At 39.4% G+C, this 22,436-nt stretch overlaps 1 protein-coding gene across 6 annotated transcripts in view; it reads left to right on the top strand.

The window, feature by feature from the left end:
• The window catches only part of NELL1 (neural EGFL like 1), a 430,345-nt gene extending 422,108 nt beyond the window's left edge, over positions 1–8,237 (top strand). For all 6 annotated transcript variants that reach the window (XM_073347842.2, XM_073347838.2, XM_073347837.2 and 3 more), the window contains 2 exons: positions 414–638; positions 5,978–8,237. In XM_073347842.2, the coding sequence (XP_073203943.1) occupies positions 414–638; positions 5,978–6,028 (276 nt within the window). In that variant the 3' untranslated portion in view covers positions 6,029–8,237. The remainder of the gene's footprint in view (positions 1–413; positions 639–5,977) is intronic.
• Positions 8,238–22,436: the final 14,199 nt, after the last annotated feature.

Below are 22,436 nucleotides of genomic sequence, written 5' to 3'. Positions count from 1 at the left end.
ACTGGTCTATGTAAGCAATTGCTGTAGCTGCCACAGGGATGTTATGCAACTATGAATGGAAGACTAGATGGCCTGCAAAGCAATAACTATATTGAAGTATGGTCCGTACTGTGAAAAAGTATTCGTGCTTGAATTAAAAAAAAAAAAAATCACTAAACCAGAAAGTCTATCATGATGAGCAAGCTGCAGATTAGGTTGCTTCATTAAGAAAAAAATAAAAAAAAATTTGTACTGTGCATAGGAAACATAAGTTTCAATGTCCAATGGTGTGGCATTCAGTCTAGTGTGATATATATATATCCCAAACGTGAATCTATTATAATTTGATGCAAAAAGGAGCTTTCATTATATCAGAATTTATTTTTTTCTCAGTAGCTAATGAGTTTTCATGGCCCTTATTTCTATTTCTACAGGAAGGGGAAGTGGATTGTTGGCCTCTTTTATGCCCAAATCCAAACTGTGAGTACACAGCAATCTCAGAAGGAGAGTGTTGCCCCCGTTGTGTCAGTGATCCCTGTCTGGCTGATCAGATCACTTACAATATCAGAAAAACCTGTGTAGATGGCTATGGAATCACAAGACTCAGTGGCTCAGTATGGACAATGGTTGGATCTCCTTGTACAACTTGCAAATGCAAGGTATTATGAGTATATAGTAGTGATTTGTTCTGGATAATAAATATAGAGTTGTATTCTACCCCTGGAAGTTCACACGCAACTCCCATTGAAGTAAATGAGATTCAAGGGCAGAGAACGTAACCTACAGTATACACATTTTCATTGTATGGTATGCATAGTGGAAACAGAACATGGTAATTCTATAGTTATTTTCTTGGAAATTTGAGCACAGATATTTAACATCATTCTGCAACTTTAAAATATTCCATCTGAAATCCCTGTGGATATATTTAATATGAATTTAGGATAGCTATTTTAAAAATTGACAAGTTTTATGTTTGTTAAAATGTATTTTACAGAATATTTAGTAGAAGCTAGTACAATAATAAAAATAGCACTGTATTTTAGGACAGGAGGATTTTAAACTTCTCTTGCCTCTTCTCCAAGACAAACATTTTGAGAGCATGACCAGATAAGGAATCACTCAGACAAACTCAGAGGTGATATATAGGAAGGAATAATTTACATGTTGGTTTCACAGGTGTAAATGACTACACATGGTCTAAGATGGTAGCAAATTAGGCCCTTAGTCTGTAGGTTACATTAACTTAGAGTCCCTTACACCTCTTCTCTGTTCATTCCCTTAGCACTTCTTAATTTTTGCCACAATCATAAGTCGGGACGCAGGGTGAAGGACATAAATCCACACCATGTAGAGGTCAAGCACAGGAGTTTATTACATACAGCGCTGACTGAGTGTCAATCAATTGATTACAATGGAATATATGGATTTTCCATGGGCGGGGGAAAGTGATGGGGTAGGCAGTTCCACTTCCCCAGATAGGTCTAGCAGCAAGACATGCTAGCACAGTAGCCAATGGTCAAAGGTTACATAATGTCTCTGCCCATGATCTCGAGTTGACAAATTAACATTTAATTAGTACTTTAATAAATGTATTAGTATAAAATATATATATGTTGTATTCTGATTTGGGGTCCATAGGAATGAAGTAGCTCCTTTGATTGTCCAACAGATGCATATTGTGACGGGGGCAAGGCCAGATGGCTATAGAAAAGTAGTGGGAGATAGATATATTAGCTCCAGGCTAAACAAATCCCTGGTACCAGGATAAGTGAAATGGCAGCTGCTCCAGGTCAATTAAGAACTTTCCAGAAGGCAGGGAGAATGCTAGGTTGATTGGGACACTTTAAGCCGATCAGGGGCTGACTGAAACTAGTTAAAAGCCTCCCAGTTAGTCAGGTGGGTGTGCATGTCAGGAGCTGTGGGAGGAAGTTGGGCTGTTGGAGAGGCTGAGTAGTACACACCATATCAGGCACAAGGAAGGAGGCCTTGAGGAAGTGAGGGTTGCTGTGGGGGAAGTAGCCCAGGGAATTGTACATGTCATGTTTCCAAAAGGTCAGCTACCATAGCGGATACTATTAGGGTCCCTGGGCTCCCCCCCACACCTTTGCCCCCTGATTAATCACTGAGACTGGGAGACAACAGAGACTGTGCAAGGAAAGGTAACTTCTCCTCACCTCCCTCACTGGCTTATGATGAAAATGGCTCAGTAGACTGTGACCCTTGTCTCTCTCGAGAGAAGGGTTACATGCAGGGTCACAGTGAGCCTCTGAGGCTAGCGAAATCAGTCAGGAAACGCGGGACCCACAGAGCCAAGGACAGAGCTTTGTCACAATATCTAGGGGTAAAAGCAAAGAAACAGTGAAAGTGTATGGCAATAAAGATTGTCTTCCAAGTTGTTCATCTGTGTTTTAAGGCAGGCATTGGTCCCTGGGAAAGGGAGATGGGAGGAGGCCATCTCTTACTGACATGCTTGAATCTTTCATAAACTCAAGGTTGGATGTGTGGGAAGAACATCTCCCTACAAACACAACAGAAACAGGGCTTCTTTGTTCTATTTGCAACTTTGAATAAGACAGTTATTGCTCCCAACATTTGGCATTTTGCTGACCAGGCATATCTTAGCAAAAGAAAGGTTATCTTTGGTTATTCTACTTTCTCTTAGCTATTGCTAGGCCTTTGACCTCTTGACCAAACTCTGGACTTTGGGCCTGTACACAAATCCACATACCAGGTTATTACATCAGCAATGGATTTCAACCTTTCACAGGGGAAGGAACATTCTCACAGTAAAACCAGAAAATACTGAAAATCATGTAGAAAAGTCTATTTTAATGAGATTTCCAGTCTAATTTTGAAATGTAAGAATCTTCACATAATCATGAGAGCAGAATAGTAAAGTTCTGCCTTCACTATATGCAATACAGTGAAAAGTCAATGTGGAATGATACTGTATCTAAACACTATAAAGCTAGATCAATGCTCATAGGAGTTTTTCCATTGATTTCAGTGTGCTTTGGATCAGGCCCTTATATGAGTGGGGAACTGAGGGAATACACTGTATTTGTAATCAATCAGTATTTTGCAAACAAGCATAATCATTAGATAAATCACACCCATTTGGGATGCTGAAACTAAAATCTTGGTCCTTCAACTCCAAAAATCTACCATTTGAATGGAGGGAGAGCTTGCTTAATTCTCTGAGTAGAACACAGAATCACAGGACTGGAAGGGACCTTGAGAGGTCATCTAGTCTGGTCCAGTCCCCTGCACTCATGGCAGGACTAAGTACTAAGATAACCCACTAAAAAGCAGCATCACACATACATAAACTAGGGAAAGCAAATAATGGAAATGTGGTCTAGATGAAATTTCTATAAAGTGATTGCAAAACTCGTTGAAAGACCATACTAAAAGAGTAGTTATCAATGGGTCGCTGTCAACCTGGGAGTAAGTATCTACTGTGGAGTTCTGCAGGGGGCTGTCTTGGACCTGGTGCTCTTGAGTATTTTCATTAATTACTTGGATAATGGAATGGAGTGTATGCTCATAAAATTTGCAGATGAAACCAAGCTGAGAGGCATTGCTAGCACTTTGGAGAACAGAATTAGAATTCAAAATGACCTTGAAAAATTGGAGAATTGGTCTGAAATCAGCAAGATGAAATTCATTAAAGAGAAGTACACTTAGGAAGAAAAAAATCAAATGCAGAACTACAAAATGGGGATTAACTGGCTAGACAGCTGTACTGTAGAATAAGACTGGAGAGTATAGAGGATAACACATTGAATATGAATCAACAATGTGACACCATTGCTAATATCATTGTCGGGTGTATTAACAGGGGTGTTGTGTATATAAGACACAGGAGATAATGTTCCTCTATTCAGCAATGGTGAGGTTTCAGCTGGAATACTGTGTCCAGTTGTGGATGCATCTTTTAAGAAAGATGTGAACAAATTGGAGAGAGTCCAAAGGAGAACAACAAAAATGACAAAAGCTTTAAAAACCTGACCTGTGAGAAAGGGTTTAAAAAAAACTGGGCATGTTTAAGCCTTAACAAAGGGGGAACCTGATAAGTCTTCAGATAGTTGAGTGCTGTTATAAAAAGGATAATGATCAATTCTTCTCCATGCCCACTGACAAGGAAGGGCAAGAAGTAATGGGTTTAATTTGCAACAAGGGAGATTTAGGTTAGATATTAGAAAAAGCTTTCTAGCCATAAAGGTAGTTAAGCACTAGAAGAGGCTTGCCAAGGGAGGTTGTGGAATCCCTATTGGGGATTTTCTAAGGTTAATTGGAGGTTTCTAAGAACAGGTTAGACAAACACCTATCAGGGATGGGTTGCGTTTGGGGCTGGATTAGATGACCTCTCAAGGACCATTCTACCCCTACGTTACCCCTAGCTTGATAAACACAGTTACACACTGCTGAAAAATCCAGGCCTAACCTCATATTCAGCGACATGTACAAGATTTCCTACAACGTGTGCATCTTAGTCCACAGTAAAGCAGAGATCACTTAAGTTATATCAGCACTGCGATCAGGGGTGTGAAAAAACAACACCCCCCTGCCCCCCCATGATGCAGCTACGGCAATGGCCGAAGTCTCTGTCAACACAGCTAACTTTGGTCAGGGAGGTGGTGTTCCTACACCAAAGAAAAACCTTTTCTGTCAGTGTAGGGTGTGTTTACGTTGGGAGGTATGCTAGCATATATGTGTGCTCCTATAGTCTCCTTAGTGCAGGCATACCTCTAGAGCAGTTAGTGTTACCTAAGAAGATATTCATTTGTATAAAAATGGGGACTAAATGAACATGGAGCAAAATAGTCTTTTCACTGCTATTAAAGCATAGCTTTTTAATAACATATGGAAGGTGAATTACAATTGTCTGTGCTTTATCTCACCCACATAGAGAAGTGCTTTCTCTTGATCATTCTTTGATCACTGAATGTAGTTTTATGAAACTAAGCGTGTGTTATATAAAATGCTGTATGAAGTCATCGTCCCCTGTCCCCCATCCCCCGTACAATACTGTAGAAGGAGGTGTAGCTGTTCCTTCTGGGCTTTAATTCACTGTGATTAGCTTTCCTGCCCCTTTTTGGTGGCGTTTCCCCTGAGGCTTTGTGATGGGTTTAAATGATGCTTTTCTATCAGAAAGATTCCTGGGCATTTGACTAGATGTTGCAGACTCAGATCTACTGCTGGTGGAGTTAAGCTTGGTATGACTGCCCCTTTTTGGTGGCGTTTCCCCTGAGGCTTTGTGATGGGTTTAAATGATGCTTTTCTATCAGAAAGATTCCTGGGCATTTGACTAGATGTTGCAGACTCAGATCTACTGCTGGTGGAGTTAAGCTTGGTATGACATGGGAATTGTTGTCACAGTTCTCCTCAGCAAATTGATAGTCTGGACTACAGGCAAATGTTCGAATAGGCCAGAAGTCTCTTTGTTCATCAGATCTTAACAGGGCTTATTTTTGACTGATAATTTGGGAGAATATAGCAAAATAAAAGATCAACTGTTGTATTTTTTTTTCAGATCTTCTCTGCCATTTTAATGTTGTTGGGTTTTTTAGAATATAAATTATGCTCATGAAAGTGTACTGGATGACTCAAGGCATTTGTAATCAGTACTATTGAGCCTTTCACAGTTACGTTTCTGGTTTAAACGCAATTCAGGTCATATGTGATGCAGAGTCATTGCCAACTCATTTCCCATTGGTCAGATTGTAATTTCAGTCAGGTATATAATGGAAAAAAATAGCCACATCATAAGAAAAACCACCACAAATATCTCCTTTGAGAAATCTCAGCAAAAAGGCCATGGCCTTAGTGGGCATGGCAACTGTACTAACTGCGGTAGGGACCAAAATCACACAGCTCTTTGTGTCCTGTGAATATACATAGGATACCCATCTCCAGAGGTATAAGCCCCATGTTCTCTGTTTTTTAAAGTTGTTCTGTGTAGATAAGTAACACTGATTTGTTTGTTGTACAGAATGGGAATGTCTGCTGTTCTGTGGATTTAGACTGTCTTCACAATAACTGAAGCATTAAGACTGGACTCCTCTTCTCTGTGAGGAAAACTGATGCAGTTAACATCTAAAATGAAGTTGTAAGAGCTGGTGTTTTATACAACAGACAATTACCAAAGTCTCCACCCGAGGAAGATGTTTGGGAGTTGCCTTTGGGACCTACCACTATGCTAGCCTTGTCTGGGTGACTTTACAGTACAAAGCATATGTCTATGGTTGTTAAAAAAGTTTTCAGTGTTGTAAATTATACACTTTTCCTGTCAAATCATTTACAAATACCTTTAAATTATTTCATGGGTAAACTAATGATGTAATTTTGGTTTAATTTGTGTATTGACAACATGATTGAAACACAAGATTATTTTACTTTGGATCTAGATTCTACAACTAAGGCTGCCTGTTGTGATTTTGTCCCATAATACTGCATACTTAGTTCTGAGGTTCCTGTCAGATGTATTTATGAAAATATGTATGTATGTACAGTCAAATTGCATAATACTTATATTTCATAGCTGTCAAACATTGTGAAACATTCCAAAGTACATTTGACGTATACAGGCTGGAAGTAATCAAACCTAAGTCTACCTTTTAAAAAAAAAAACCCCAAAACAAACGCACGCATTTTCTTTTCCAAACATATGAACTAGTAGCAGAATTCCTATATCGAGCAGTAAAGCACATATCCAATGCCCTTTCAACACACATCCAGGAAACAATGCCCCTTATTGATATCAGATTTAGCAGTGTGGTCTAGTTTGCAGGTGACACTACAAATACTGGATATAGGTGGCATTCATATGGACTGGGTGAAGCAACCAAAGGGCTTTAAACCTATATATTTTGAATGGGGTGGGTCTAAGTTTGCTCTCAGTGGGTATGTCTATACTGCAGTTGAACAGACATTGTTGGTCTGTGGCAGCTGACTTGTGGGGTTTAGGCTACTGGGTTGTGGGACCCTCCCCAGCTTATGGAATCCCAGAGCTCAAACTCCAGCCCAAGCCTGAACATCTACATTGCAGTTTTGCACCCTGAGCCAGCTGACAGGCCAGCCATGGATGCTTAATTGCTGGGTAGACATACCAAGCTCCACAAGTGTAGATAAGTTCACCATCTTCTCCCAGTGTACTTACTTTCCAAAAATGAAACCTACCATTCATAACAGGCTAAACCATTGTAGAGATGACAAGACATGGTGTAAATGACAATTACATTCAGCCTGAATTTCGGCATCCATTGCAGCGTGCTAGCCCTGGAAGATTGGCGACATTCTATGCTACAATTTTCATTACATGTAACATATTCAAGAAGCAATCTGGCCCCGTTTTATACTCTTCTGACATTCAAAAGAACTTAAATCTATTAATTAACCATGCATAAAATGCTTTTTTAAAACCCCAAACCTAGGCTAACCCTACACAAAAGGTTAGATTTTTTGGACGTCATCAAAGGAAGATATACCTCTTTCTTTGTTTTCATGAGGCTAGAAAGTTTGTAGTACTGGAACAAAAATCTTTTTCAAATCTGATGGCATATACAGCTTAAATGCCACATTTTTCAATGTGCTGTTGTACGCTGTTCTGCTTATTTGTATAGTGTTCTTTGCCTTCCCAACCCTTTTTTCTTTAATTAACTAAACAGCAGGTGTTTGGAAAAAGATTGCAGATATAAGCAGAGTGTCTGTTCTTTGGAAAAGTATACATTTGTGTGAGTTTTTCATAGCTTTATCCAGGAAATGTGAAATTGATTTATAAGAATGGTGTGTGACTGTATATAATGGAAGAATATTAGAATATGCCTTTAAATAATGTACTTTCATGTTTCTCCTAAGGGGTTCTTGCAAAAATGCTATAAAAATTAGTTACTATTCATTTAGCTATTTTTAGTCCACTCTTCATTATTAGCATTGATAATTTACTTAGGTGGTTTGTTCATGACTGGGATCTAGCCTAAACATACAGTCATTATTTTCTTTACATGTCCAGTTGTTTTCAGCTTCCCGTGTGTTGATTACATTTGCATTGTTTTAATGATTGTATTATAAGGGAAACAGGTGTGTTTTATATGATACTCAAAGGATGTTTGTAAATCATACTGTCAGTTCATTTTGTAAATCACATTGTAAACCCAATGGTAATTCAATTGGAGAAGACAGTCAGTGGGCTGGCATACAAAAGGGAATGATTTAAAACTTGTGGGCCTCTAAATAAACTCCTATGTACAGATTGCCTTTTCTTAATCTTATTAGCAATATTGTAAAAACCCAAGTTTATTACAAACATTTTTCCTTTCCCAAATGTAATATGCATTAGCAGAGCAGTAAGTTTGAGATTTAGCAACAGCGCTACAGGAAATTCACCCTCAAACCAAGCACTGTGTCCTAGGTCCAGTCCATTTACAAACCTCAACACGTGATGTTCTGTGGATGCATAGGGAGAGTTTGGAAGCCAGCAAGTCTTTCTTCTCTCAAAGACCCCTTATTTCCCCAGCTGGCTTCCAACAGTCCTCCAACTTTCCAGGCCTGAGCCAGAGCCCAGCTGGGGGAACTTGAATTTGGGAGGTTCCCATTCTGTGCTCGATGAACCCTAGGGGTCATTTAACAAACCCCCTGGTGTACTGAATCCTGCAGGCTTGTGTAGCCCTTTTAGCAAACACTATCTCCTGAGATATAAAAATTGAATTATTTACATCTAGGCAGAGAATGGATACTGTGGTTCTCTTGTTTATGCTGTATTAACATGACTGAGATGAATATATTTCTCTCTATAGGTTTTCTATTTTCACATAATTCTGGTGTCCCCAGCAACTCTTTCTCCACCAGGAATTATTCATCTTAAACAATAGCGAAGGACCATCTCATTCACTTATGTTTCTTTGTCAAAAGAATGATGAGATTTTGTAATATTTTACTTTCACTACAAAGTCTGGGAAGACATTTTTCACCTAAAAGCCTATTGACACAATGAAAACTCTTCAGAGACCAGCCTGTGTCTGTATTTTGTGAATTTATTTTCTTCATTTCTGCTGACAATGGGCGTTTTAATGCTAACTTCACTAGGAGCACAATCGGCTCAGATCTTTGTTAGAGATATCTTCACAAAAGCAAGATCTTTGCTGCTTAAGGGAACAGGCCTTTTGTCCTTACTAAGGACAAACTCTCACTAAAAGTAGGTGTAAGCATTCAGCTGTTGCTAGTGCTGATACGTTGAAGCCATAATTTTTTGTGAAAGATGGGCTCATTTCAGAGGCAGTTAATGTGGCAAAGGAGTCTGGCTTCATGAATAAATAAATAAAGAATGAGAAATAGGGGCACAAGACCAAAGAACAGCAGCAACCCCTTCCCCCCCTCCCCCCGTTGTTACTTGTAGAACTATGCAAAGTGTGAGCAATGCATTATCCCAGTGGTTCTCAAACTTTTGTATTGGTGACCCCTTTCACACAGCAAGCCTATGAGTGGAACCCCCCCCTTATAAAGTAAAAACAATTTTTTAATATATTTAACACTATTATAAATGTTGGAGGCAAAGCAGGGTTTGGGGGTGGAGGCTTACAACTTGTGACCCTAAAAACATTGTGACCCCCAGTTTGAGAACACCTGCATTATCTAGTGGCCTGAGTACAGGAGTAGGACCCAAGAGCTCTAACACGGATTCTCTACATGGGCTTGGGTAAGTCACTTCACTTAACCTTTCAGCCTTCCCTACTGGGTTCAAATGCTGGCTCCTGGAATCCTCTCCCATGCAGTATAACTCCACTAGTTTCAGGACCCTCTGCACTCAAAGGGACAGTTTTACTCATCTGCCTCACAGGAACATTGTGGGAATTGTATAGTGCTTCAAAGACAAAGAGCTAAATCATGTCTCTAAATAAAATGTTTTGCTGTGTTTTCCATTATGAGGTGTGAGTGAATTTTCAGTAAAACATTTAGCTTTATTAGCATTAACTTTCCAATCATATTGTGGCTTCTAAAAAGAAACTAAATTACAGCTGGCTTTCCGTGTAGCAGACAGTTATATTTCACCAAGCCAGTTCTGGGGCCTCCACAGACACAGAATGGGGAGGGGAAGACTTGGCCATGAAAGAAGAATTTTTGGCCAATGACTGACATGCTTGCTCTCATATAATTCTAGTCTGATGCTCTCTGATCCCCAGAAGTGATTTGCAGGTAACCATATTGCTTTGTCTTTACCTTGTAGCCATTATGAAATAATAATGTATGCTGTATCAAAGGAGATTAAGAAAAGCATCTTACTAAAACTAGAGATATGAAACTACCAGCAGACGAGTTGAACAAGAAAACTATTGCAGTGTCTCAGAGTTTGAGAATAAGAAAAGCCACAAACAGGTGAGAATGGTTTAGGAGGGCACCAGCCAACCCTGTAGATTTGCTTTGTTGGTAGGGTGACGAGATAACAAGTGTGAAAAATTGGGATGGGGGGGGTAATAGGAGCCTATATAAGAAAAAGACCCAAAAATCGGGACTGTCCCTATAAAATCGGGACATCTGGTCACCCTATTTGTTGGAAAGATGACTAAATAAATTCACACTGATTAAAGCATGGGTAAACAGGATTGGTTAAGGCATGTGCCTCTGGCCCCTGCTCCTGGAGTTATGTGATTATATCAGAATCTCAGCTTTCTTTCTTTTTAAAAAAAAAAAACATCTAGCTCTTGAAGTTGAGAAAAAACACACTTGAAACTGAGACTCAAGTGTATCTAATGCGGGGATGCCTGCCTCAGTCTGTAAACACCCTGATACAAGTGCTCTGAAAGAGGGGATGTGTTCAGTGAATCTTAGTGGGGAGTTAATTGCAAGACCCACTCTTCTGGAGGCGACATCACCACTACTGTGTGTGTGTGTGGAAGGAGGAGCACAGCAGACTTGGCCCACTCCTGCTACTGGGTGAAGTACAGAGCGGGGTTCTCTGCTCCAACCCAGGCCTCTCATGGGAGGCCACAAACTGCCCTGCTACTGCTTCTTGGATAGAGAAGGGGGCCCCCATGTTGCTGCCCCTGCCTCTGTGTTATAATGGGGTATTACAGCATAATTATGTATACAGCAATATCTAGGAACTTAGAGAATGCTACTTTCCAGAAGTGCTTGATGAGAGAGGCCAGTATGTGGGGGAAGAAGGAATCAAGCTAGAATATTGCAGTATCTTGGCTCTCTCTCTTTTTACGCTCACACACTAAACGTGGTGCCTGAAGTGAATCAGCTTCTGCACATGTGACATCAGATACAAAGAATATTATGCACACACACAAGAGAGAGAAACAATCATAACAGCATACCAGATTCCTGTCCCTGAGCAAATGTACATGAAAGGGATATGGTTAGCAACTGGACATTCTTTAGATTGCAATGGGTAAACTATGAAATTTTAATGGAGCTGGATAATAAGCAGGGTTTTTTGCCGCCCCTAAGCAAAAAAAAAAAAAATGGGTGGCTGGAATGCCACCCCAAGCAAGCACATGCTTGCTTTGCTGGTGCCTAGAGCTGGTCCTAATGAAAAGGAAATCAAAATAAGAGCAGACACTATTGGCTGTCATGGGCAAAGGCTGCCACATGTTCCAATGGCATATAGATATGCAGCAGATCAGGATGACTCATGTAAAATCTCTATTTCAGAAAAAAGCCACATACAAAAAGGTATGGTTTTCAAAAATGCAATCAAAACTCTAGAGAAACAATAGATCACTATTTTGCCAAAGTGTGAAAATGGCTGCCTCATGTGATTAGTTCGGGTTTTGGTTTTTTTTGTTTTTGTTTTTTTAAAAAGATTTGATCACTTGTAGATGAGTAATCTGGTTGAAAGGTATTGGAGTTTGAGTGAGAATGCTTAGAGAACCCACACTGATGCTACCAACCGAGTTATAGAAATATGAAATGCTAGTGAACAAGCTCACATCCAAATGCAGAGCATAAGTGGAGCAGACAGATAATTCACCAAGTCAAATAGCATATGGAATGCACAAATACAAATCAGAGGAGACAAACAAAATGCAAAAGAAGAACTGTGGGTACTGGGGACAGAAACCAGGATAATAGATAATGCCATGCACAGTGGTCATAGGCAATTTTAGCAAGAGAAATAATGTCAAGGTTTGTAGAAAAGAAAAAAAGGACCATAGCGAGGAAGCAATCAGTGACTCAGAGGATGAGAATTTGCACATGTATGACATCAGTGCATTGCCAAGCGGGAAAAATAAATGATTTTGTAAAACTCATACCAGCACCAGGTGCAAAGACAAGGCAGCAGCATACAAACAAGCAGGAAATCAAATGCTAACTACACAGTGTGGGATGAGTAAATGTGTTAGGCTACATAAGAATTTCCTCAGCATTATACAAGAGAATAAAGTGAAATTAGAACCATGCAAAGCAAATTAAAATTTTATAATGGCACAATCAAAGTAGGACAATGTAAATTAAAGAGCACCATCATGGAAAATATACAGGTTGAAATTTCAGATAGTACAAACAACACAAAAGCTACTGCTTTCAGCTAAAACAAATGAATTCACAAACCTAGTGACACTAAATCTAGGACAAACGATTCATGCAATAGAGACACAAGCAAAACTAAAATATATGTACATCCAGAGCAGGCCATGCTCTGTGGTATCTGTGCAACAAAGAACAAGTCTATAAGTCAAGTTAACTTATGTTGACATACAACTACTGCAGTAATAAAAATTGATTTTTCATGGTCACATTATGCTCCTTCTGTTGGCGGCGTGATCCTCCCCAGGAGCGCTTCCACTGATTTAACGGACAGCATAGAGCACTGACAGCTCGGAGCTCTGGACTACAGCCACCAGGGGCTGGTGGCCGGAAGAGTCAATGCAGTGTCTACACTAGCACTAAATCGACTCAATCGCTACGCTTCTCACAGATGTGGAGTTATTAGGTTGGTGTAGTGGGCAACTTAAATCGGCAGGAGCAACATTGTAGTGTAGACACTTACAGAGTAAGATTGATGTAAGCTTTCTTACATTGACCTAACTCTAGTGTAGAGCAGGCCAAAGCTGCCTAAAGATTACCAAGATGTTCTTGAAAGCCTGAGGTGCTTTGAGACCTGGTGCACCTGGAAATAGGTAAAATAATTCAGTTGTTACAGCACCTGGTTCAGAGATTAGCCATTGTATTAAGAGGAAAAAATGGGAGCAATAACACAAACGTTAAAAGAACACATCATTGCTAAGTGACAAGAGGGATAAGCAGCATGGTTGCCATCAAAAAGCCAAGCAAGTCGTGCATTTGCCTAGACCCAAGCAATTTAAACAAAGCACTAACAGAGCTCTACAGATGCCTACATTTGAAGAAGCAAATGCAAAAATATTCTCAGTACTTATTGCCAAAGACTGATATTGGCAAGTGCTACTGGCTAAGGAAAGCAGGTACCTCACCACATGTTATACACTAGCAGAGAAACACAGATGGTTACCGATGCCATTTTGGCTCAGTCCTGCAGCAGAATACCAGCGTCACTGCCAAGATCTACTAATATGACTTGCAGGGATCAGCATCATAGCTGAGGACATTCTGATACATGGACACAGAGACAGCATGGCAGGAGCTGTGGCAAATCACCACCACAACCTCACGTGTGTGCTAGAAGGAGCCAGGGAAGTAAGTAACAAATTAAACAAGACAGGATTGTGATTGGCTGCAGTACCACACACAGGACATTTGCTGACCTCCCACGGGTTATGACCTGACCCTGAAAAAATAAAATAATACAGCACATACCCATACCTAAAGATATTAAATAAGTTCAGGGACTATTAGGATTCATGAACTGACATCATTTCTTCCAAGCCTCTCTGATGTATGTGAATGCCTGAGGTGACTACTGGACAAAGATACAGTATGGACATGGCTGCATCATGTTCACGCAATCATCACCTGTATTAAGAATCTGGTGATCCCATTCTCAAATACTACAATGTGAGGCAACCGTTCAATACCATGCCACTGAGACAGGGCTTCAGGCATCATTTCCACAAAAAGGGGCAGTTGGTAGCTTTTGTGTCAAGGTCACTATCACCAATGAAGCCAAGATCTGCCCAACATTGTGAAACATTCCTTTTCAGAATGTTTTGCAATAGCATTTGCATGTAAAAAGTTTGACTAGTGTGTTCAAAACAGCAATTGTGTAGAAAGTGATCATAAACCACTAGAGAACATTTTTAAAGAGCCACTGCTAGCAAAACATCTTCAGTACATGCTAATGAAACTGCAACATTACAACTTGCGTACGCCACAAGAAAGGAACTGAGATGTACATAGCTGACTTCTTACGCAGGGCAACCTTGCAACAGTTGAACAAGAATGAGATCCTCAGCTAGATAGAAATACAGAAAACACAGAAAGACCTAGAAAGCATCAGTCAAGCCAGTTAAGGACCAGTTGCAAGGCAAAGTCTAAAAAGGAACTAACTAGTCAAACTATATAACACAAATATTTACAAGTGGAGTTCAGCCATATCACACAATCACCATATCACAGGCAGTCAAATAGGAAAGCCAATCTCCAAACTAAAGAAAGCATATTGCAAGCCTCTGCTGGAGAACCACTCGACAGGAGTCACTAGTAGTAGCTCCGTACAATGCTTGATGTCAAGGCGCATGTGAATCTTGATGCCTGTGGCTCCAGTTTTACTACAACCAGCAGAGGTGGAAGGAGTAACAGACAAAAGGAAGAGAGGAACACAAAGGCCAAAGCCCACAAGCTAAAGACCTTCCAGAACTACAAATGGGAGACATTGTCTGGATCAAATTATGTCCTCAGGACAAATCATGCACTTGAAAGTAAGCTACATATACGGAACAGATAAAACCTTGTTCATAGAATGTAGAAATGGATGGGCATTTATTTCACCAAAACAAAAAATAAATTCACCAGCTATGGACAGAAGACAAATATAGACATGGAGGATGGGGAAATGCACAGTCCACTGAGATTTAATCAGCAGGACGTGGAAGAAATAAAGGCTGACAAATGACCAGCTGATAGCAGAACAGACTCTCAAAACACCACCAGAAGAACCAAGGGCAAGGGAGTCACCTGTTATCACAAGACAGACTTTCATTTGATCTATCTTCATATTACCTGCAAGGTATACGCAAGAGTTTATATAACAGTAAGGTATGGAAGAACAACCCTCCCAAAACCAGAGTTGCCAAGCAAATTAAGTTAGACATAATAAAACAAAGAACTGGTGTTAAATTACATATGTTATAGATTTTAAGGGAATACAATAAAATGGTAAGTATGTAAAAAGCTTATGGTATTCATTTTTACTTTTGCTATCTCAAACAATTGTGACAAAAGGACTTTATGATAGCTTCCCAGTATGGGGCAACATATTATGATTACGAATAGGATAATGTCTAGCAACTTCAACGACTCTACTTTCAGGAAGTGCTTGATGAGCGAGGAGAGTAAATGTAGAATTAGTAATAAAGCCTAAATATTGCACTGTCTTGACTATCTCATTAGGCATGCACGCTGAGCAGCTACCACTCTTAGTGGAGTGTGGAGGCATGGCATAATGGTGGGGTTGGAGCCCTATGTCATGCTGTGCCTTAGCCATAGATTGCCTTAATCCAGATGTGTGGGAACCCTCTGCCTCACTCTTTTCACTCCTGATGAGAAATCAACTCACTGAAGAAGCCATAATCTCTTGGAAGTTTAAATAAACACATTACTGTCATTGCTGAAGACTTTAAACCTTTGTAAACCTGAAGATTCACTGGTAGGTGCAATTCCTTCTTCGCCCTCCGCTAGTCCTTCCATAAACTGTAGGGTGTTTGTGATTAGGAGTCCACACGTATTCTAATGGTTGAGTAACAGTACTGCAGTAAGATACAGTGATGAGGAATTTGGAAAGAAAGGAGGGTCTGAGAGCAAGTAAGGAACAGGAGGATGACTTGACATTTGGATTCAGTTCCTGGCTCTTCCATAAACTCCCTGTGTGACCTTGGCAAATCCATTTAAGCTCTCTGCGTCACAGAGGCCTATCTGTAAACTGAAGACAATACCTCCTTTTCCCTGGTCTGTCTTGTTTATCTAGATGGTAAATTGTTTGGAGCAAGGACAGTCTCTTACTATGTGTTTGAGCAGCACATAGCCCACTGGGGCGCTGATCTCAGTAAGGACCCACTGGCTTTATTGTAAAACAAAATAATAAAAAGCGTAATAATAAAATTGCTACTGTCAGATGGCGTTTAAATAGGGCGGGATGGGGTGAGGGAATTGTAACCAACCAAGAATGACATCAGATGAATTCTGTGTTCTAGCTTTGATTTTAAAAGCTAAATAAAAGATTTTCAAATGGTGATGGACTTTTACATGTAATTGCAATTTCTCTCTTTATGCAGAAATTCTTCATTGCTTAACCATTTCACTTAATTTAAAAAAGGCAATTAAAATTCTTTTGATCCACTATTGTCTTAGGCTTTATTAGAGAAATCCGTTGATAGTGTGGCAGTAAAAGATTTATTGAAACAAAGCATGCTTTACAATGGTAGAAGCAGATGGTTTACAAAGTTACTGAATGAGAACTGATTATTGATTTGCTATCCTCCTAACAACATCAGTGTCGAGTTATAATGTGCTGTATGACTTGTTACCAAGTAAATAGCCATTTTTATATTACTTTCTTTCTTGTAAATTGGCTACTAGGCAGGGAAAGTAAAATATATGGCTGTCTAATATCTTGAAGCAGAATACCAATTGCACTGGGGAAACACTAGTGAAGCACCGCAGAATATTTGCTGATGTTTATAATTTTGGCTCTGTCAAAAAACTTCAGATCAAAAACTTCACAATTCTCCAAATACCTGGCAGAGTCAGTACCCCATTGTTTCCTCGGGTACTTTCAACACATTTAATATTCCGCTAAAATAACTGTATATGTTCTGTTCCAAACAGAGCTCAGGAGAGACATTTTGTTTCAAGCAACAGTGGAACGTACAGAGATGTTTAAGATTTAGAATGTTTATTGGCCAATTTATTCTTTTAAGGTTTAAAAAAAAAAAAAAAAAAGGAAAAAGGCTGCTCTCCTAGAAATTTAAAAAGCTTAACTATAGAGGAAGGGTAGAGAGGATGTGGTATTCTAATACAAAGGGCTAGAGTCACAAAGGAAAGGAAGTGCCTAACTGCCATGTTAGGCAACTAAATTCCAGAATCAGGCACCACTGTTACTCACATACCTCAGCTCAGCTGTTGTTGAATTCTATAGACCAGTGGTTCTCAACCTATTTACCACTGTGGGCTGCATATGCAGCTCTCTCTGGGTTATGTGGGCCACATCCACACAATATATATGACCCTGTATGACCCTGAGGATGTCACATGGGCCATAGCTGTGTGGCGATTTGTCTGCAAGTGGTTGCATCCGATGAACTGAGCTGTAGCTCACGAAAGCTTATGCTCAAATAAATTGGTTAGTCTCTAAGGTGCCACAAGTCCTCCTTTTCTTTTTGTGAATACAGACTAACACGGCTGCTACTCTGAAATCTAGACATCTAAGGCCTAGTGCAATTCAGAAGCCAGGGGAAGACGGGTGTTCCTCTGCCTAATTTGCTGCAGGGCCCAATCCAGCAGGCATGCTCTGAGCACACCTAATGCCACACAACAGCTGAGAGGCAGAGGGAGGATAAGCTCCCTTATAACTTTTAGCCCAGTGTTTTGTGTACTCTCACCTGGGATGAGGTGACGCCCCATTTCAAGTCACCCCTTGTCCTGAAGGGGAAAAAAAGATTTGAGCAGGAATCCGTCACCTCTTAGATGACTGCCCTAATCACTGGGCTATGAGGTATTTTGATGTGAGGCTCCTTCAGACTCTCCTGTTGAAGCTATTGTACTGTGAATAAGTAATTAAAGAGCCATATTAAAAGGCACATTGCTCACTAGCGTCCAGTCTATCAAGAGATCCAGATTGCTCTGAATCAGCAACCTATCCTCTTCATTATTTATCACTCCCCTAATTTGTGTGCCATCTGCAAATTTCATCAGTGCTGATTTTATGTTTTAGCCCATGGAACATTTTTTGCTAAAATATAGGGCCAAATCATCAGCTAGTATACAATGACATGGCTACATGGACATCAATGGAACTATATAATCAATTTCTAAACATAATAGATAATTTCCTACCTTAAAAATATTTTTGCAGACAACATGGGGGTATTCTATCTTAAGTCTTGTCCTAACAGATAAAGAGGAACTAATCACAGAAAAAAATAGGGATAAGTGATCATGACGTGATCATATTTACAATATTCAAGCAGAACAAAGTCCAGATCAGTAATATATATATATATACACACACACAAACGGGTGCTTTAATAGTACCCATTTCACGAAGTTTAAAACAACTATGAGTAATCAGCTGGGGAAAAATTTAGGCATAAAAATGTGAATGATCATTATGAATTACTTCAGCACATCTTACTAGATGTCCAAAAAGTCACAATCAAAAAAATAAGTTTTGATGGTTAAACACCAACTCAGTTTAGAGGGTAAGTGAAGGCAGAAGAAATGGGACATTGCTAGTAGTGAATATAAACCAGACGTTAGGAATTGTAGAAAACTGAGAAAGGAAACAAAGGGACATAAGGAGAAATCTACGGCCAACAGAGTTAAGGACTACGAGGAGTTTTTTAAATACATTAGGAATGAAAAGAATCCTGACAATGGTATTGGTCCATTACAACTGAAAGTGGTAGGATTATCAACAACAACAACAAAGAAAAGGCAGAAGTGTTCAATAAATATTTCTGTTCTGTATTTGAGGAAAAACAAATGATATAGTCTTATCATATAGTGATTAGACTCTTTCCATTCCACTAGTATCTCTGGAGGATGTTAAACAGAAGTTACTAAAGTTAGTCATTTTTAAAAATCGGTAGAACCAGATAACTTGTATCCAAGAATTTTAAAAGATCTGGCTGAGGAGCTTGAGGGAATATTAACGTTAATTTTCCATAAGTCTTGGAGTACTGCGGAAGTTGCAGAACACAGCTAATGTTGTGCCAATTTTTAAATAGGATAAACACGATACCAGGGTAATTACAAGCCTGTCAGCCTGACATCAATCCTGTGCAAGGCAATGGAGTGACTAATGCAGGATAGGATAGTAAAGGATAGTAAAGGATGGTAAAGTACTTATTGGAGATCAAATCTAAGGATCCTGTCAAACTAATTTGATATTGATTTTTGATAAGATTACAAGTTTGGTTGAGAAAAGTAAGTAAGTGTTGACGTAATACATTAAGACTTTTGTAAGGCATTTGTTGGTACTGCACAACATTTTGGATAAAAACCTAGAGCAATATAAAATTAACACAGCACACATTACATGAATTTAAAACTGGCTATTAGATCTCAAATTGTAACTAACTACGCTATTTAACATTTTTATTAATGACATAGAACAAAATAATCACTGATAAAGTCTGCAGAGGACAAAAATTGGGGGAGTGATAAAAATGAAGAGAACAGGTCACTGATTCAGAACAATCTGGATTGCTTGGCAAACTGGGCATTTTAATGTGGCTAAATGTATACATCTAGGAACAAAATCTTGGCCACACTTACAAGATGGGGACTCTATCATGGGAAGCAAGGACTCTGAAAAAAATGAGGGTGTCATAGTGGATAATCAGCTGAACATGAGTACCCTGTGTGATGCTGCACTAAACGAGCTAATGTAATTCTGGGATGCATAAACAGTAATCTTGAGTAGGAGTAGAGAGGTTATTTTACCTCTATATTTAGTTCTGGTTCAACAGCTACTGGAATACTGTGTCAGGTTCCGGAGCCCACGACTTAAGAAGGATGCTGATAAATTGGAGAGGGTTCAGTGAAGAGCCACAAAAAGTTATAGACTCAAGGAGCTCTATCGACTTAGCCTAACAAAGAGAGATTAAGGGATGGCTTGGTTACAGTCTATAAATTTCTACATGGGGAATATTTAATAATGGGCTCTTCAGTTTAGCGGAGAAAGGTATTACAATCCAATGACTAGAAGTTGCAGCTGGACAAATTCAGACTGGAAATAATGAATACATTTTCAACGGTGGGAGTAATTAACCATTGGAACAATTTACCAAGGGTCACGGTGGAAACTAGTTAAACAGAAATTAAAGCAGTCACAAGAATGAAATACACGTAAACTGCATGGAGACTATTTAAAAACACCATAATAGAGGCTCAAACTAAATGTATATCCCAAATAAAAAACAAAACAGTGGGAGGACCAAAAAAAAAAAAAAAAAGAAGGCAGACACCATAGCTAAACAGCAGAGTAAAAAAAGGAGACAGTTAAAGTCAAAAAGGCTTTCTTGAAAAATTGGAAGTTAAATCCTAGTGAGGAAAATAGAAAGAAGCACAAACTCCAGCAAATGAAGTGCCAAAGTGTAAGAAGGCAAGCCAAGAATATTTGAAGACACAAATACTAACAGCAAAATTTTTAAGTATATGGGAAGCAGGAAGCCTGCCAAACAGACAGTAGGATTATTCAGATGCTAAAGGAGAATTCAAGACAGTCAGGGCCATTATTGAGAAGCTAACTGAATTATTTGCATTGGTCTTTAGTGGAAAGGATGTGGAGGAGATCCCCACAACTGAGCCATTCTTTTTAGATGACAAATCTGAGGAACTGTCCCAGACTGAGGTGTCAGTGGAGGTGGTTTTGGAACAAATGGATGAATTAAACAGTAATGAGTTACCAGGATGGTATTCACCCCAGAGTTCTGAAGAAACTCAGATATGAAATTGTAACCTGTTGCTGAAATCAGCCTCTGTACTAGATGACTGGAGGGTAGCTAATGTAACATGGATTTTTTTTAAAAAAGGGGACCCTGGCAAGTATAGGCCGGTAAGCCTAATTTCTGTACCTGGAAAACTGGTGAAGACTATAGTAAAAAACAGAATTGTCAGACACATACACTTGATTTGTTGCGGAAGAGTCAACATCGCTTTTGTAACGGGACATCATACCTCAACAATCTATTTGAGGGCGTCAACAAGCATGTAAACAAGTTTGATTCAGTGGATATAGTGTACTTATACTTTCAGAAAGCCTATGAAAAAGTCACTTAAAGACTCTAAAGGAAGCAGCCTTGGCATGAGAGAAAGATCCTCTCATGGATCAGAAACTGGTTAAAAGATCGGAAATAAAGAGTAGAAAAATCTATGATCAGTTTTCACAGTGGAGAGAGGAAAGTAACAGGGTTCCCCAAGGATCTATATTGGGACCAGTATTGTTCAACATATTAATAAATGATCTGGAAAAGGGGGTAAACAGTAAATTGGCAAAATTTGTAGGCAATATAAATTTACTCAAGATAGTTAAGTCCAAAGCTGAGTGTGAAGAGTTATGAAGGTATCTCACAAAACTGGCTGACTGGGCAAGAAAATGGCAGCTGAAATTCAATGTTAATAAGTGCAAGCAATGCACATTGGAAAACATAATCCCAGCAAAACATAGAAAATGATGGGATCTAAACTGGCTGTTACCACTCAAGAGAGATCTTGGAGTCATCATGGATAGTTCTCTGAAAACATCTGCTCAGTGTGCAGTGGCGGTCGAAAAAAGCTAATAGAATATTACCTATCCTTTTCCTAATATTACGCCACTAAATAAATCCATACTACACCTTGATCACATCATGCGGTTCTGGCTTCTGCTTATTAAAAGGCATATTAGAATTGCAAAAGGTACAGAGAAGGGCAACGGAAATGATTAGGAATATTGAACAGCTTCCATATGAGGAGATATTAAGACTGCTCATCTTAGAAAAGAGACAGCGAAGGGGGATACTATAGAGGTCTCTGAAGTCATCAACGCTATGGAGAAAGTGAATAAGGGAGTGTTTTTTACTCTTTCATGTAACACAAGGACTAGGGAGTCACCCAATGAAATTAGTAGGCAGCAGGTTTAAAACAAACAAAAGGAAGTACTTCACTCAATGCACAATTATTGCTAGGGGCTGTTGTGAAGACCAAAAATATATGTAAGTTTAAAAAGGAATTGGATCTATCCTTCAGGAATTTACCTATCAATGGCTATTAGCCAAGATGGTCAAGGATACAACCCCATCCTTTGGGTGTTCCTAAACCTCTGTCAGAAGCTGGGGCTGGATGACAGAGGATGGATCATTTGAAATTGCCATGTTCTGTTCACTCCCTCTGAAGCATCTGGCACTGGCCACTGTCAGAAGACAGGAAACTGAACTAGATGGACCATTGGTCTGACCCACTATGGCTGTTCTTATGTATTATACCAGAGGCCATCATAATTGTCCCATCTGGCCTTGGACGATATGAAACATCAGCAGGCCCATGTCACTCTAGTACCACTGTAACTAGAACTTATATTATCCATATTAACTGTGCTTTTTGCTGCTTTA

This window comes from Lepidochelys kempii, chromosome 6 (assembly GCF_965140285.1).
Source record: "Lepidochelys kempii isolate rLepKem1 chromosome 6, rLepKem1.hap1, whole genome shotgun sequence".
Classification (NCBI taxonomy): Eukaryota; Metazoa; Chordata; order Testudines; family Cheloniidae; genus Lepidochelys; species Lepidochelys kempii.
This window is presented reverse-complemented; position numbering and strand designations above follow the sequence as displayed.